The 15,387-nt window shown below is 37.3% G+C and overlaps 1 protein-coding gene across 1 annotated transcript in view; it reads left to right on the forward strand.

Moving 5' to 3' along the window:
* Window positions 1–10,432, forward strand: part of RAP1B (RAP1B, member of RAS oncogene family) — a 32,226-nt gene extending 21,794 nt beyond the window's left edge. Inside the window, exons 4-8 of the mRNA XM_076332477.1 lie at window positions 1,491–1,547; window positions 3,572–3,712; window positions 5,783–5,926; window positions 7,643–7,758; window positions 9,207–10,432. Coding sequence (XP_076188592.1) covers window positions 1,491–1,547; window positions 3,572–3,712; window positions 5,783–5,926; window positions 7,643–7,729 — 429 coding nt within the window. The 3' untranslated portion in view covers window positions 7,730–7,758; window positions 9,207–10,432. The remainder of the gene's footprint in view (window positions 1–1,490; window positions 1,548–3,571; window positions 3,713–5,782; window positions 5,927–7,642; window positions 7,759–9,206) is intronic.
* The last annotated feature ends 4,955 nt before the right edge of the window (window positions 10,433–15,387 follow it).

Here is a 15,387-nt window from a genome sequence, read left to right on the forward strand (position 1 = left end):
AAAATATTCACAAGCTGTACTAAAGTGAAACGTTGCCTTTGTTATATATTTACATTCTTCAGGTCATACTAGATTCATGATGTTTGCTGGGTGAATTTTTCCAAAGACTGTTTCCATGGAGCCTGGAAAAGTAAAGCCATCTCAAGAAATTTTGCCTTTTGCTAAGTAATTTTTTTTTTAGCAAAGATCTTATAATGTTCCTTTCAGGTTTGGTCCTGAAATGACTAGGAATATCTCTGTGTATTCTCTTCAAATCAGCCAGATTGTTGAAGTCTTGCTTAAGTCTGGACAATACTTTATGCAGTCATTTTCTTCCCCTCACTGCTAGTTACAATTCTAACTTGCTGCTTGTCTTGGGTGACTTTTAAAATGTATTGGTTTGGCAGTTGCAATTCTGTACTATTAATCTTAAATCTAATTTTATAATATTTGAAATTGAGAGGATGTGGCTTGAAATATTTTAAGTTTGTCTGGATCTAAATAATACGAGCATGAAGTCTTGAAACTTGACACCTTGGTTTACTCCCCAAATAGTTCTTCATAAAGAGAATAGATGCTGCTTAATTAGCTGAATGACTTTGTCAGCAGTACATGCTAAAATAGTGACTATTGAAGGAATATCTCCATCCCTAGGAAATATTCCTCTTCCCCGCCCCCCAAGCTCAAATCTAGTTACAAAAGAAAAGACTGAAGTTAAACTAGTGATAATGCATATATCGGGAATAGGGGACGCAAAGTTCTTTCTGAGTGCTGATCTGCCAACTAGGAATTTTACGTGCAAATGGAAACAAGGGAAGTGTACCAATAGCTTGAAAGGGAAAAAAAAAAAAAAAATGTGGGAAGCCTGCTTGAGGACACTTCCATGTCCTTTGATGCCCTCAAGGCCTTTTTTTTTTTTTGAGGTAGAAACTAGATAGAGGAACTCTGAAATAGATACAGAAACTCATCCGGCTTCTTAAACCTTCTATTTTTGCAAATTTTTCTGAGCTGGATCAGTTGCCTAATTAGTGTCACTAAAGGTTTGTTTTGGGGACACTACTCTTAGTGGTTTGCTTGGTTTATTGTTTGCTGTGTACTACTTGTTGATCTAAATTACTATTAAATGAGCATTAGTATGCCAATCCAACTTTCTAGCTTTCACCTGTACTTTTCTTTCAATCTGCGAATGATCCCTGAAACAAGTAGAAATTAGTTGTGCTAGTTGCTGATAACCATCATTACAAGTTTAACAGCCTCCTTTTTAATAATCAAAAATCCCTAATCACTTTGCAAAGTGGTACGTGGCTGCTGACGCTGCTTTCGAAAATGTCACTAGGGCTCTTTGAGAGGCTCCTTCCTGCTGTTTTCAAAGTGTATATCCACATAAACTTCTTAAGTCATTATGTTGCTTTATGCATTATGAATTTGCTTATAAAATCACACAATTCCTGGTGTCTTTGGAGGGGAGAGTTGCAAGAGGAAAAACTAACCACATCTTTCTCTCTTGACAGCAAGTTGAAGTAGATGCACAACAGTGTATGCTTGAAATCTTAGATACTGCAGGAACGGTATGTAAAACCAACTTTCCTAAATACTGATGTACAGTGTTAAAACCATCAAAAGCTGTAGGGATGTAAATGATGACACGTTTCCTTACTCATTCTCTAAAGAGTAACTGTGGTTAGTGCATTGGATTAAAGGATGTTCTTCAACATACTAGTATTGTCATGGTTTAACCTCAGCTGGCAACTAAGCCCCACACAGCCGCTCGCTCGCTCCCCCTTGGTGGCATGGGGGAGAGAACTGGAAGGGTAAAAGTGAGAAAACTTGTGGGTTGAGATAAAGACAGTTCAATAGGTAAAGCAAAAGCTGTACACGCAAGCAAAGCAAAACAAGGAATCCATTCACTCCTTCCCATCGTCAGGCAGGTGTTCAGTCATCTCCAGGAAAGCAGGGCTCCATCACGCCTAACGGTTACTTGGGAAGACAAAACGCCATCACTCCGAACATCCCCCCCTTCCTTCTTCCCCCAGCTGTATATGCTGAGCATGACATCATATGGTATGGGATATCCCTTTGGTCAGTTGGGGTCAGCTATCCTGGCTGTGTCCCCTCCCAGCTTCTTGTGCACCCCCAGCCTACTTGCTGGTGGGGTGGGGTGAGAAGCAGAAAAGGCCTTGACCCTGTGTAAGCGCTGCTCAGCAGTGACTAAAACATCCCTGTGTTATCAACACTGTCTTCAGCACAAATCCAAAACACAGCCCCATCCTAGCTACTATGAAGAAAATTAACTCTACCCCAGCCGAAACCAGCACAAGTATTTAAACAAAACTTGAGTATTGCAGGAGAAAATGAATTGCAAGTTTGCTGTGAGCTCATGTTCTGTAATAGGAGAAACACAAGATTGATAATTTTAAGAGCTTGTGCTCCTGTTTTAAGTTTATATTGCCCAGAGGAAAATTTAGGCCCGATGGTTACTCGGGTTTGATTTTTGTTGCTGTAGAGAATACGTGCTTTCTTCTCCTCTCCTTTTTTCTTTTGTGTGTGAAATGTACTCTGACATTGGGATAAAAATAGTATCGCTTTAGTCAGCTTATATGAACTCAAAGCGCAGGGTTTATGCTGACCCTTTGCATACTGGTCAGGTTTTTTGACTTGTTCCAAAATCAGTCAAATAAAAGCAGTCATTTCCTTTGATTCCAGTGAGCACAAGCTCAAGATCGTTGGACTGTAGCATGTGTTCTCTGAACTATAATAGTAATCTGGTCCAATAATTTATTTAAATTCCATATTAGAGTAAGGCCATGTAAAACTACATGGAGTGGCTGTTCTCTCGAAATATACTGGGCTTTTCATCTGACATACAGCAAGGGACTTGGTGAGCGATTGATCAGTCACAAGATAGCCGAGTCACCAATGCGAGAAAGGCAAATGCTGTTCCACAGTCATACTGGTGAGAGTTTTCAAACAGGGAGAAGTCCTAATGCTGCTGTGCAGTGCACCAGCGAGTCTTCGTATGCAATACCATAGTTGTCATCAAAGTCTAGGAAATGTGACGAGTCTATTGAGTGTCTCCATCCTTTAGTCAATCTGCTTGAAAATGAAAGTAGAATTTAACATAGGGGAGTGCCTAGACTACAAAATGGAGGCTGAAAAGGGATGCATTTACTTTGTGATGCGTTTTAAAGAACGGTAGGGAGATGGGGAAAAAGTTGGTATGTAAGGAAGGATTCGGGAGGAATGTAACTTATGTAATCTACAGATTACACTGTACCTTCCACTGTGCCTCCTCTCTTTTGAAATTACTTCAGTTTCTGTGATTCTGCCCTCCCCCGCCCCCCAGGGTATAGCCCTTGGCAATATGTAGATATTGTTCAGCCACCCCAGATAATGTTCCAAACCAGATTTATTTAAAAGTGGTTCAGTTTACTGTAATGCTTATAGTCAAATAGTAAAATATTGGTCACTTTAAAAAGGGGGGGAGGGCACAAATGCATTGTACTTGTGATCCATTTGTGACCTGAAGTATATTGCAGTTCGTGTAAGGAAAGTGCAAATTGAATGCAACATCTGTATCTTTTTTTAATTACAGGAACAGTTTACAGCAATGAGAGACCTATACATGAAAAATGGACAAGGTTTTGCATTAGTATATTCCATCACAGCACAGTCCACGTTTAATGATTTACAGGATCTGAGAGAACAGATTCTTCGAGTCAAAGACACTGATGATGTAAGCATCTCTAAAAATGCTTATTACTTATATTTATAGTTTTCATTACAGTTGTTGTAATGTATGCACTGTGATCGGATAGCTTCCAAGCTTTAAATTAAGAGACAAATCAACCAGTAGATGCATAGTACAGAAATGCAACTCTTAAGGCAAACTGGAGAAATTGTAAATTATCATGTAGTATATGAAGAGAATTGTCTTTTTAATATCTTCCTTTAAAATACTCTATTTGAAACCATATATAACCTTATTCACTAGTACTGCAGAAAACATTTCTAAAGCAACTCTGTTCTTACCTTAGTTACTATCAGTGAAGGTTCAAAAAAACCTACAGTTCAATTTTTTCTCTTCAGTATGCCTACTGTTTATGGTATTTTAAAGCACTAAATTCTAAGTCCTTACAGAAGACAGTACTGTAAGCTTTAAACGTGCACGTTATGTAGCTTTTATATTTTGTGTGTGTTCCTGCAAGTAAGTTTGGTCATACTATTTTCACACAATTTCAGTATGCACCTCTTAGCATTATTAAAGCTATAATGTGAGGCTAAAACATACCAGTTTATAGCTGATCTATATTTTTTTTTAAAAAACCAACTTATTGCAGTTGTAGGAAGTAAATACTTAGTCCCTTAATAAAAGGAAGAAAGGTATTTCAAATGTGAAACAGCAGTAAAAGTGTGTTTTTAACAGAAGCACCTTGTGTGTAGGCATCAGACAGAAAATCTTCCTTGAAAAAAAAATGTAAGCAATGAACAGTGTTTAAGTGTGCTCATCTCATTTAAACTGTGCTTATGGAAACTTCAATCCCTTCCTTACTGCATGTATCCACATATGCTTCTGTTGCCAGCAGACACAGAGTGTATTAAATGTTTTAATTTCGGGGAAGTTCATTGTGACTCTTGTAATACAAACCACCTTGCACTTTCTTAAGCGTAAGCATTTGCAGGTCTTGTCTGTGTTCAGCAGATTTCTTCTAGCAGTGATTTATTACCCATTATCACAAATGTATATCAAAAGGGTAGTAAAGTTGCATGTGCCTTTCCCATCCAGAACCTACCAAGTTATAGCCTTGTTCAGCATCAAATTAATTTTGTACACTAAAATCAAGATAAATGTGACAATATTTGAAACCTTAGTTTACCTGGTATATTTATGCTGATTCGCATAAGCTTTCTTTGGTAGTATTTTGGTAGTATTTCCTTGGAATTGTATTTCTCTTTAGAATGCTCCCCTCAGTCTTGAAAGCCATTCCATAGTATCAGGAGAAAGATAATGAGCTTCAAGTTGCAGCTTTATGAAAATTTTGGTGAGAACTAAAGTTTTTCCTATGCCAAAGCTTAGGCATGACTTGCTTTCTCGGGGGGGGGGGACGGGACACTAAATGATCAAAATATTGTAAACCTTTTTTCAACACTTGAATTTGGGAGAAACTTAGCTATGTCTTTAAATTAGTAGAAGGAAGGAAAAAAAAAAAAACAACTTTGTATGATTGCCTTTTCTTGCCACAAAGGTCAATTCAGCGTTTTCTGTAGTTAGTAATTTTGATAAGCTAGCATGTTTCTTTCCTCTGTGTGCATCAGATTACTAACAAGAACTGTGTGAGCAAACAGCTCTTGAGAGGAGTGCGGATATGCTGGAAGTAGAGGAATGGTGAAAGGAGCTTTAGCGTCCTTCATCATGCAGTCCAGTACAGGCCACTTTTTCCAGGATTTCTGAATATGTAAGAATCTTGTAGCAGATTCTTCAGTAGACTTCTTGATACCTTAAACATCTAAAAATGAAATCTCATTAGGTCTTCTAGAAGATGTGAAATTTTCTCAGTTGGCGATGTACCAAATCCTCAAACCATTCCCCCCACCGCCCTGCCAAACAACAGGCAAAAAATGCAGTCATTTTGATTTGAAGATTAAAGTCTCACACAACCATGAACTTAAGTTCCTGTTATACCAGAGCTTGATTATTCTGGAGGTCAGGATGCTCTAAGGATTCAGATAGGGTTTTAGGTGTGCATTTACATTGTGCCTTCCCAAAATTTTAATGAATTCTTTGCTGGTATTAAATTGTTTTTAGGTGCCTATGATTCTGGTTGGCAATAAGTGTGACTTGGAAGATGAAAGAGTTGTGGGAAAGGAACAAGGTCAGAACCTAGCAAGGCAATGGAATAACTGTGCATTCTTAGAGTCTTCTGCAAAATCAAAGATAAATGTTAACGAGGTAAGGCACACTACCTGTCGGGGCAGGGGTGGCAGGGAGAGAAGGATGGGACACTGTTCTGGTAACCAGACATTACCGTTTGTCAAGAAAAACTAACAAATTATGAATAATTTTCACTATTAATGGACAAAACTGTACAAAACTATTGTGAGAATTTGAGATGTTTCGATTAAGGGATGTAGTTAGCTTTGACTTAGGACTTTTTAAAATTATATTAATTTTAGTATAATTAGTTTTCAAATTATATTCATATGAATTTGGGATAAATACTTTTTTCATGTTACATTCCCTAGTTGATATAATCTCTATCCACTGAGAATGCACTGCTAGACTACTTTCTTAAAGGTTTTTTTTAAGAGTTAAGTCCTTAAAACTAATTGATTTTAAGTTATTTGTTATTAAATTATTTGAGATAGTAAGGACAAAAACTCTTAAGGGTTTTGTCCAAATTAGCAGCTAATTAGAGAAAAAGGAGGCAAAAACCTCTCTACTATCTAGCTACTTACGTATTTAGCAGGAGCTAGGTGACTGATCACACACATGCATTTTTGGGACTTGACATAGTGCATGCCTTCTTATCCTCTGGGGGTGCCAGCATAAAGAAACGGATGCACAAATTTTCAGAAAAAGAAGCTGTGTTAGTGTTTACATTTCTGGAACAGCTTCATTGTGTCTTCTGGAAAATGTTGGCAGCATCAGTCAAGTTGAAAGGGCCTCTGTGCAAGACTTGCATGTAATCAAATGAGTATGGTGGTTTTAAGCACAGTTTAATTAGTTGGGAATTTCTGGAAACTACTCAGTTTTTCTTATACAAATTAATCAGCTTAACTATATCAAAGTCATATGTTTAATAAACTAGAACTTACTTCCGTCAAATACTAAAAGCCCTTGTTGGAATGTTCGCTGCTTTGCAGCCAGTGCTTAGGAGACTGCTAGGATGGTTTTAGTATGAGGACTTCCTTGCTTTAGGAGATGCAGAAATAATTGGAACAATGTCAGTTATGACCAAAACAGATGCTGTTTAATTGTAGTATGTAAACTTGTTTTAAATTAGCCTTTCAACAAAATCATGTTCTAATTAGAATTCTAAGAGATTCGAAGTGTGAGAGTGTCTCATACATGAGTTACTTTTCTAGGAAATGTTACGCTTATGTCATGCTGTAGTCCTAGAGAGGCTGCTGAATTAATTCTCTAGACTTCAGTATTTTTAAAGTATCTGGAAAAGCATGATCTCATTCAAATACAAGAGACTATTACAGAATATGCAGTGTACTTGAGTTACCATGAAAATGTGGACTTAAAACTTACTAGAACTTTCTTTAAAAGGATATCTTTAGTGATTTGAGTTAGAAGAAAGCTGTGGCCTGTTTCTTGACCTCAGTGCTAAATTGCAAAGTAATAGCATATAGTAGTTGATCACTGTGACATGTATCATGCGTGTTCAGATAAATTTGACGCAGAGATTAAACAGCTACAGATTATAGATGCCTTTCCAGTTTGCTTCATTGAAAGTAGAAAAGCCTCGACAGACAATTATCTTAAACAGAAAATAAACAGGTATTAATTAAGTATACAATTTAACTTTCTGGCTTTGTGATAACTAAGTATTTACAGGGGTTCTTGAGTATGTGAGTACATTACGTGTGAAGATTCAAGACTTAAGGTTATAAGAGAAGCCTCTTAATTCCAATAACCAACTGATTTTTATGTTCTCAGATCTTTTATGACCTTGTGCGACAAATTAACAGAAAAACTCCAGTGCCTGGAAAAGCACGCAAAAAGTCATCATGTCAGCTACTTTAATACATAGCTGTACTGTAGCTCTGAGCCAGGTAAACCTTTTAAAATTTTCTGTGTATTATGGCTATTAAAAACAAACAAAACAACAGCAAAAAAAAAAACCACCCAACCCTAAACAACTGTGGTAGCTGTTGATGCAGAACAGCATTGAAAACTCTTGATTAAAATATGGTCTTTATTTTGCCATTCCAAAGTCAGAACTACAAATATGTGCAAGATACACTGTTCACACTAGTATCATATTTCTTGTTTCAAGCTTTAAGGTGTTGGTAGAGCTCAAATTAAGGATGTTCATTCTGATACTTCAAAACTTTAGTTTTTGGAAACAGGGTTTTCTTTTTTAAAGGCTGATAGAATATACTCCAAGAGCTCAATTATCAGGAATGCACACTGAAATATTGCAGTTTGCATGCTAAAATGTCACTTTCTGCTTTGAACTCCTGCACATACTTGCATGATGTCATAGGAATTTAGCTTACTTTCTTTGGACTATATGGATATTTTATAGGCTGCATTGTAACTGGTACATTTGGAAGAGAACAGTGAAGTGATCATTTTAACACTCCAAATATTTGACCTGCAGCTGCTGGCTACTAGATCAATTTCTTACTCGTTGGCAGTTGGCTAATGTTCTACGTGACAAAATCCTTGCTTTAAGAATGCTGCTGAAGGCTCAAGCAAGCTCCAGCCTGCTCTTTAAGCAAGCCTTTTCAGAAGTTAGTCAGCAGGCGTGAATTTTTTTCTGCAACTTGTTCTTTGGCAGGTTGTTTCCCCCTTTCCACCTCTGAGCCTTGGTATGGACAGAGGTCTCTTGATTGACCTGACATCATGCAAGTTGCCTGTTCATCTTGATTCCCTTCAATTTTACTGAACATATGGTGGTTCGGTTGTTTCAGTGCTGTTATCCATTATTTTGTCATCTGATAGACCTGTTTGATATAGTGAGGGATCCTGATAGGACATTTCACTGTCATAAATTGCAGGCTTTTATTAATATTCAGATAGTGCCATGTTTAACTCTTTTCGGTATCAATATTAAAACTTACTTAATTTGAACAACTTGAATCAGTTCAAAGTAAAACTGAGAGGGTTCCAAAAGTATTAGCTGAGGATGGCAGAAATGGCTGCTGCGTTTCCTTAGCAGGGCTTTTGATTCAGGAGCTTTGATCCTCCAAATCTGTTTTTGTTTTTTAAAGCCACTAGAACTGTCATACTGTAAGCAAAACTAGTCCCACACATCAAATACTACTTCCACAGTTCAGCTTGGATTACCATATGTATCCCAATTCAGTTTTACTAATTGAGATAGTCTGTTATTTGTATGTGCACAGTAGAAATTACATCAGTAGAGGAGAAGTGATAACCTTATCTTCCAAGTCTGTTTGCTAAGAACTTTGCTAGTTCCTGCTTTAGTTCTTTTAACTAAAGAGAAATGACAACTATTTGTCATTAATACTAACCTCGTGTTTTGTTGTTACAGGTCTGAAGAACTGTTGCCCAATTCAACAGTGCCAGCATTCCAACTTTATTAAACCTACCAACATCTTAAATGGACTTTCCTGTGGTGGTACCCTTTAAGAAATGGATGAAAGCTACTACATCAGTTTGCACATTCTAATCACTTTCCAGTGTCACGAGAGATTTTTACTTATAAATATTCTAAGTGTATGCAACTGGTAAAACCAGAGCCTACATCCAGTATTACTGATAAGAGACATTATTCATCCACCAATGTTGTACATGTATGAAAACTGTGTACTGTATACTTCAACAATCCCCACTTTCTATTGGAGAGTACAATAATGTAAATCCTAAAAGCACCACTATTTTAGCATAATAAAAGAAAGTCCAAAGAGCTCCTATATAGACTACTCCAGATAACTTTGCTTCATCGGTATTTGTAGCTTATTGTAACTTTTTTAAAGAAATACAGGATCATCATCATCGTATTGTACAAAAGCGCTTTGATTAACACAACAGCTATATAGTTTTTTAATTTTAGGAAAAACCTGTGGAGACAGTGATCTAGTCTTTAAGAGTCCTTTCAGTATAACGTCTGACTAAAGACATGGCCTTTAATATCTGTTGGGAAGGAAATGTCCAGACTTTTCAACCTTTTATTGTATGTTTCCTTTTCCTTGTTTACATAGGGAACAATGTTTATAGTTGTGTGTACAGTGGGGGTCTACAACAAGAAGTGTATATTTTAAAACGATTTTTTAATGATTTAACAATTTTTTGTAAATCATTTTCGGGCTTCTGCAGCTGTAGATTCTCACTGTGAATTCCCTTGCTTGCTCATGCATAAGTGTATTTGCAATACCAAATATACAGGTTTAGTACTTTTGCCTGTTAGTGATTGTTTTACATGTGTAACGTTTTGGTTGAGATGTTAAATGGTGGAAGAGTACTGTGGATGTGAATGTGGGAAGTAATTTTAATCATGTGTAATTGGTCACAGGGCCTAAGTTGCAGTAATTAACTTTTGCTGATTTATTTAACAATGCCTTGTTGCTTTGTATGCATTAACGTTTGGGTGTAAAGATTGTGTGTATATCCAACAGGGAGCCACAGTATTTAAATTGACCAACCTAATGTTACAACTGCTTTGAGGTGGCCAAATGTAAACTAAAAGCCTTAATTAAAAGTGGTGCAATTTTGTATGACTTAGCATCAGTAGTTCAATAAATTTGGATTGCCATGCAAGGGCTTGCATTACAGTTATATACTACTTGAATGTTTTGTGTTTTAGTAGTGCTAGTAAATATTGATTTTTAAATCTCTTGCACAGTGCAGATTCATACATCTTAGGACGAACAGGAACCGTTATGACTTTGTCTTCTGACAAATACATGCCATAGATATTTCTTCTAATAGCATCCCATGTGCTAGGGTGGATGAATTTCTGACAAAGTTATAGTTTTGGACTTGGAGTATTCCAAGTTCTAACATAAGGGAGAGTCTAACAGAAAAATAGCTGTCTTCAAAGGTTTTGAAGCTATTAGTGGCTATTTTGGGAACTTGAATATACATTGCCTGCTATTTTCCTTCTTTCCAGGAAGAACTTATTGTTAAAATTGACAGTGTAGCTAAAAAAAAAAAAAAAAAAAAATCCTGTTGGGAGAAAATATGATTTTTTTGCATGATTAAACCATATTTGTTTGGTTTCAAGGAAATCTGCAGAAGAGCATTCTTGCAGTATTGAGTGTAGAGTTTTACAGACTTTAAATATCTGTTAACACTGTTGGACTGTGAAGTGGAATGCGTGGACTGTGGATGATTTCCCGATGTTGGCTGTGGTGCTGAAAATTAATGTCACACCCAAATACTTGGTACCTCCTGTTTCTCTGGCACAGAATTATCAGAGCTTGTTCTAATCCATTTCTACAAATTCAATCAGATTAGGTTAGCTAATACCGGTAAGCTTTGAGATAGTTTACGTTGCCCGAAGTGAATTAAGGAGCCCAGCTGATCCTTCCTGCTGGTAATTTCATCAGTCATTGCCATTGTTTAATGGAGGTAGTACGCTCTTTCACTGTGCAGAGTCAAAGTTAAGACTGAAATTCCTTTTCATTTATCATTAGAAACCAGAGCATGTGGTTGATGATCCCCATAAATACCTCTTTTGGTACTCTCTGCATCCTGATTGGTCCCCAGAGTAGATGAGACTGGAGCACTGGATGCTCTAGTTCCTTTTTCACTAGGTACCTTCCTCCTTGATGAACTAATCGGTATTTTTCCTCCCTTCGCTTTCAACCTCTGCTTATTCAGGTCTTATAACACTTATGTCCCAGTTGTCCTTTATCTGTGTTCTTTTTAATGTGTTTCTTTTCCAGGCAGCTGTACAGATGGCATTGGGTGGGAGGGAGAGAAAATTCTTTGATAACATTAGGGAGGGGGCCCTGGTCTGGTCTCAGTGTCCAGCCAACAAGTACTGATTACAGGGAACATCGGGCTTTGTCCTGAAAGCTCTGTACTGAAGCATTCTTGGTTGCTTTGTGGAATAGTAAATGTACATTTCCGCAGCATTAGAGGTAGTCAGTTTGATCAAATCCCAGGAAAGTAAAATTTGCAGAAACTCCAGGCTTTACCATCTAAAGATTGTGCTAAAAAAGTGAAATACGCTTTTTCCCTCCTATGTTTAGAACTTAGGCCAGATTTGTAAAATTAACACATCATAACCCAGGTAATACCTAAAAACCAGTATTTGTCTCCTTGAAAACTTAGGCAGGCTTCAAGGGAGCAGTGTCCCGGTTGTTAAAGGGAAGATGTGTGACAAAATGATGCTGAGGAAGTGATGGACATGAAGCATAAGGAAAAAAACGCATGAAAGAATTTTCTTCATATCTAAGTAATTACAGCATAAGAAACTGTTCCTGCTGAGGAAGTGAACATCCAGTTCCCCACAGGAATTGGAACTATGTAAGCAGTTACCAATTCTAGAAAAGAATCCTGTTGTCTGAAATTTTTGAACAAACTCTTACATATCTTCAGGATAACTGCTTTGTGTTCCAGCGCTTCAGAAGTTCATGCTTGAACTACTTGTACAGAAACAGAACACTTCTCATAAAGCTTTAGATGAAAACATGCATAATTCATATCTTGAGAACTAATGCAGTAATTTTCCAAATTCAGTGTTAATACACATGTATTACTGCTTGTAAAGTTAGCTTATGCTTACAGTGCACACGAAGGTTGTGACTGCTTTATTTCCACCCTAATCTGAAACTGGTATATGTCAGTATTTAAATGTCTGAGCTTTCTATGGAAAAAGTAATGTTTATGTCCTGAATTATAGAAGTATTATTTACTGGAATTGCACTCTTCCTATTAGGACTCTTTCCTGTCAGTATAAATTTATTTCTTACACCTTACCTTGTTACTAATGCCCTTCTTCATCCTCAAATTATTCTGTGAAATGAATGTCTACTTGCCAAACTTACAAGAGTATTTTGAGACTTTGCAAGATGTTTTCAGATGTCCGGATGAACACACTGTAAGCTCAAACTACTACTGCTCTTCTGCATAAAAGAATGTAACTTGTGGAAAAGTATTGTAGAACTAGATATTGTTTCATAATGTGTACTGATATTGCAATGCTAGAAATGGGAGGTGGGAGGAGAATCCTGCTAGAATTTGGATTAAACTCTGCATTTTTCTCCCTTTTCTGCTGTAGTTAGAGTTGCTGTTTCCTCATGGGCGAACGCTAAAGATGAGGATTTTCTTATTTTAGAATGCTCTAAACAAACTGTGGATGAATCAAACTTGATGGGTTTTTCCCAAAGTTTTCTAATCTTTGCCAGTTTTGGGAATAACTTAAGAGGGGGAGAAGTTTTGCCACAATACTGTACTAGTTCTAGATAGACCTCAGTTTAGACGTATCAACAATAGAAAGTTATTTCTAGATGTGAATGGTCAAAAATAGTAGTCTATATACAGCTGTCTAGTGCTTCTTGAATTGTAATAGGAAGATGCAGCCAAGCATCAGCTTTTTGTCCAATTTTAAACTGCTGTCCCAACAGCATTAGGCTATACTTCAATTTATAGCTTTTATTTTGCCTGTGTATGGGGAGGAGAATAAAAGCAAAGAAAGTTGCTCAAATATGTAACAAAATGCAGTTGTATGTAGTTCTCTGAGGTAGCATTAGTGAAGCAGAGCTCTTAATCAAATTAGGTTCTTGCTTCTGAGTCTTAAGCACCTTATGCTTTTCTTTGAAAGGTTTATGAACAACTTGAAGATTCTTAAAACCTAATTTAACTTCTCTGTTCTAGAAAGTAAAACTCTGGAATCATACTTATTTGTCACAAACTTTACATTCTTAGTCTGGAACTATAAGCAAAGTTGTTTTGTGGTCTTTATTTTGTTCTCAGTGTTGCAATATCTGGGCTTCAAACAACAGATAAACGTGGATTTTGCTTTTTTTCTGTTTGTGGTTTTTTGGGGGTTTGTTTTGGTTTGGGTTTTTTTTTCTTTTTTAAATACCCTCCAAAACCATTTATTTTCAGAATTTTGAATCATCAAGCAGATGGTGGCTTCCTGTTTTCAATGAGATGTTCTTTAGGGAGAGACTTGTGAATGGAGAAAGGAATGTCTTCATAATTCCACTGTACTCACTTCAGCCTCCAGAAACATTAGTTCTGCCAAACAACAAGCTCTACAGCTTCATTGTTTTAAGAAAGTTCACTGCCACCAGGATTTTTTTCTTTGAGGTGGTGGCTGGGGTGGATTACTTCATTTGAAAGACATTGTAATTTCTAATTAACTCATGTAATGTCTTTTGGCTACCATAAACTTGGGGGGAGGGGACATTTCTGCAATCTTGGATACTGAGTGAAATTATAGTGGAAGTTACAGTTCCTTCTATGGTCAGTATACTTCACCTTTTCACACTGTGGCATTTTTACCTTATAGTTCAAAATCTAGCAGGGAGGAGTCAGTAACTTCACTCCTGTACTAAGTACAAAAAACTGTATGTGAAATCCCAGCTCTCATAAACTGGGTTTACTGCTTGTAACGTGCCCAATACAACAAAGACCCGTGGCACTACTGTCATGATTTTCAGACATAAATAAAATGGCAGTTACAAATTTGTCTCTTTTTTTCCTTTTTAATAAAAAAGGGTTTTTAGCTGAGCTTCCTGAACAGGAGTAGGCATGGGAATCAACTTGTTTAGGGTAAGACCCCCAGAAAACATTAATTTGAGAGTCAACACGGGTGTTTTAATACTAAGCAAGCACATAAACACTTTAGTTAAATTCTTGATTGGTTTTAAAAAAAAAAAAAGTTTCCTTACATTTAAATTAAAAAAAGTGAAAAATTACACACTTCCAGGAAGGTGTTTCAACTAAGAAAAGATGGGCTAAAACATGAGCTTTCTTCTCTTACAAAAAGGCAAGGTAGAGCGTAGGTTCCACGGTTTTCTTTGTACTGAATGCAATGTCACACATTGCACGAGAGCTTTGTCGTGCTCTTGCTTTTGGTAGTTCTGAATTAAGACTACAGTTTTGTATAGGCAGGTGTCATGTATGCAGCTTAGCAATGCATTAGGGCAGTTTGTTTGATTTGTGAGCTGTCTATATTAAAACATATTTTGTAAAGGGTAATTGGAGTTTTGAGTTAGTTTACGTGTTTAATTTTAATGTGGTATATCCTGAACTTTAACCTAGTACATCCTGTAAACCCCACTAAACTTCACAGAAAGCTAGTAGGGAGCAGAGGAATGTTAGGCATTGGCAATAAACCTGCCATGTTTCTGTGTTAGTCGTGCTAGCTGTCAAGTTGTCTTTGCTTGTCCTGCCTGTAAGTATGGAGCATTGCTACCCCTCGTGAGATTCTGAAAACATGGCTGCAGTTAGGATCAGTGTGGACGCAAATATGTGAAACTTAAGGTGGATTTATAACTTGTAATTATAAATTTAAATTCAGTCCTTTGTATCACTGACTGAAAAATTTGCATTCCCTTCTGCTTCTTGGAAGTGTAAGATGCTTGCATGAGACTTTCAGGTGTGTGTGTGTGTGCTCCGTACGGCGGACCCGTCCCCGCCCAGGCCGGGCTGCCGGGGGGGCGCGGCGCCCGGAGCGGCGCAGGCGCAGTGCGGCGGCCCCGCCTTGCGCGGGCGGAAGCTCGCTCCTCTCCTTCCGGGCCGCGGGCCGGCGCTGG

This window comes from Aptenodytes patagonicus, chromosome 1 (assembly GCF_965638725.1).
Source record: "Aptenodytes patagonicus chromosome 1, bAptPat1.pri.cur, whole genome shotgun sequence".
In the NCBI taxonomy this organism is placed as follows: domain Eukaryota; kingdom Metazoa; phylum Chordata; class Aves; order Sphenisciformes; family Spheniscidae; genus Aptenodytes; species Aptenodytes patagonicus.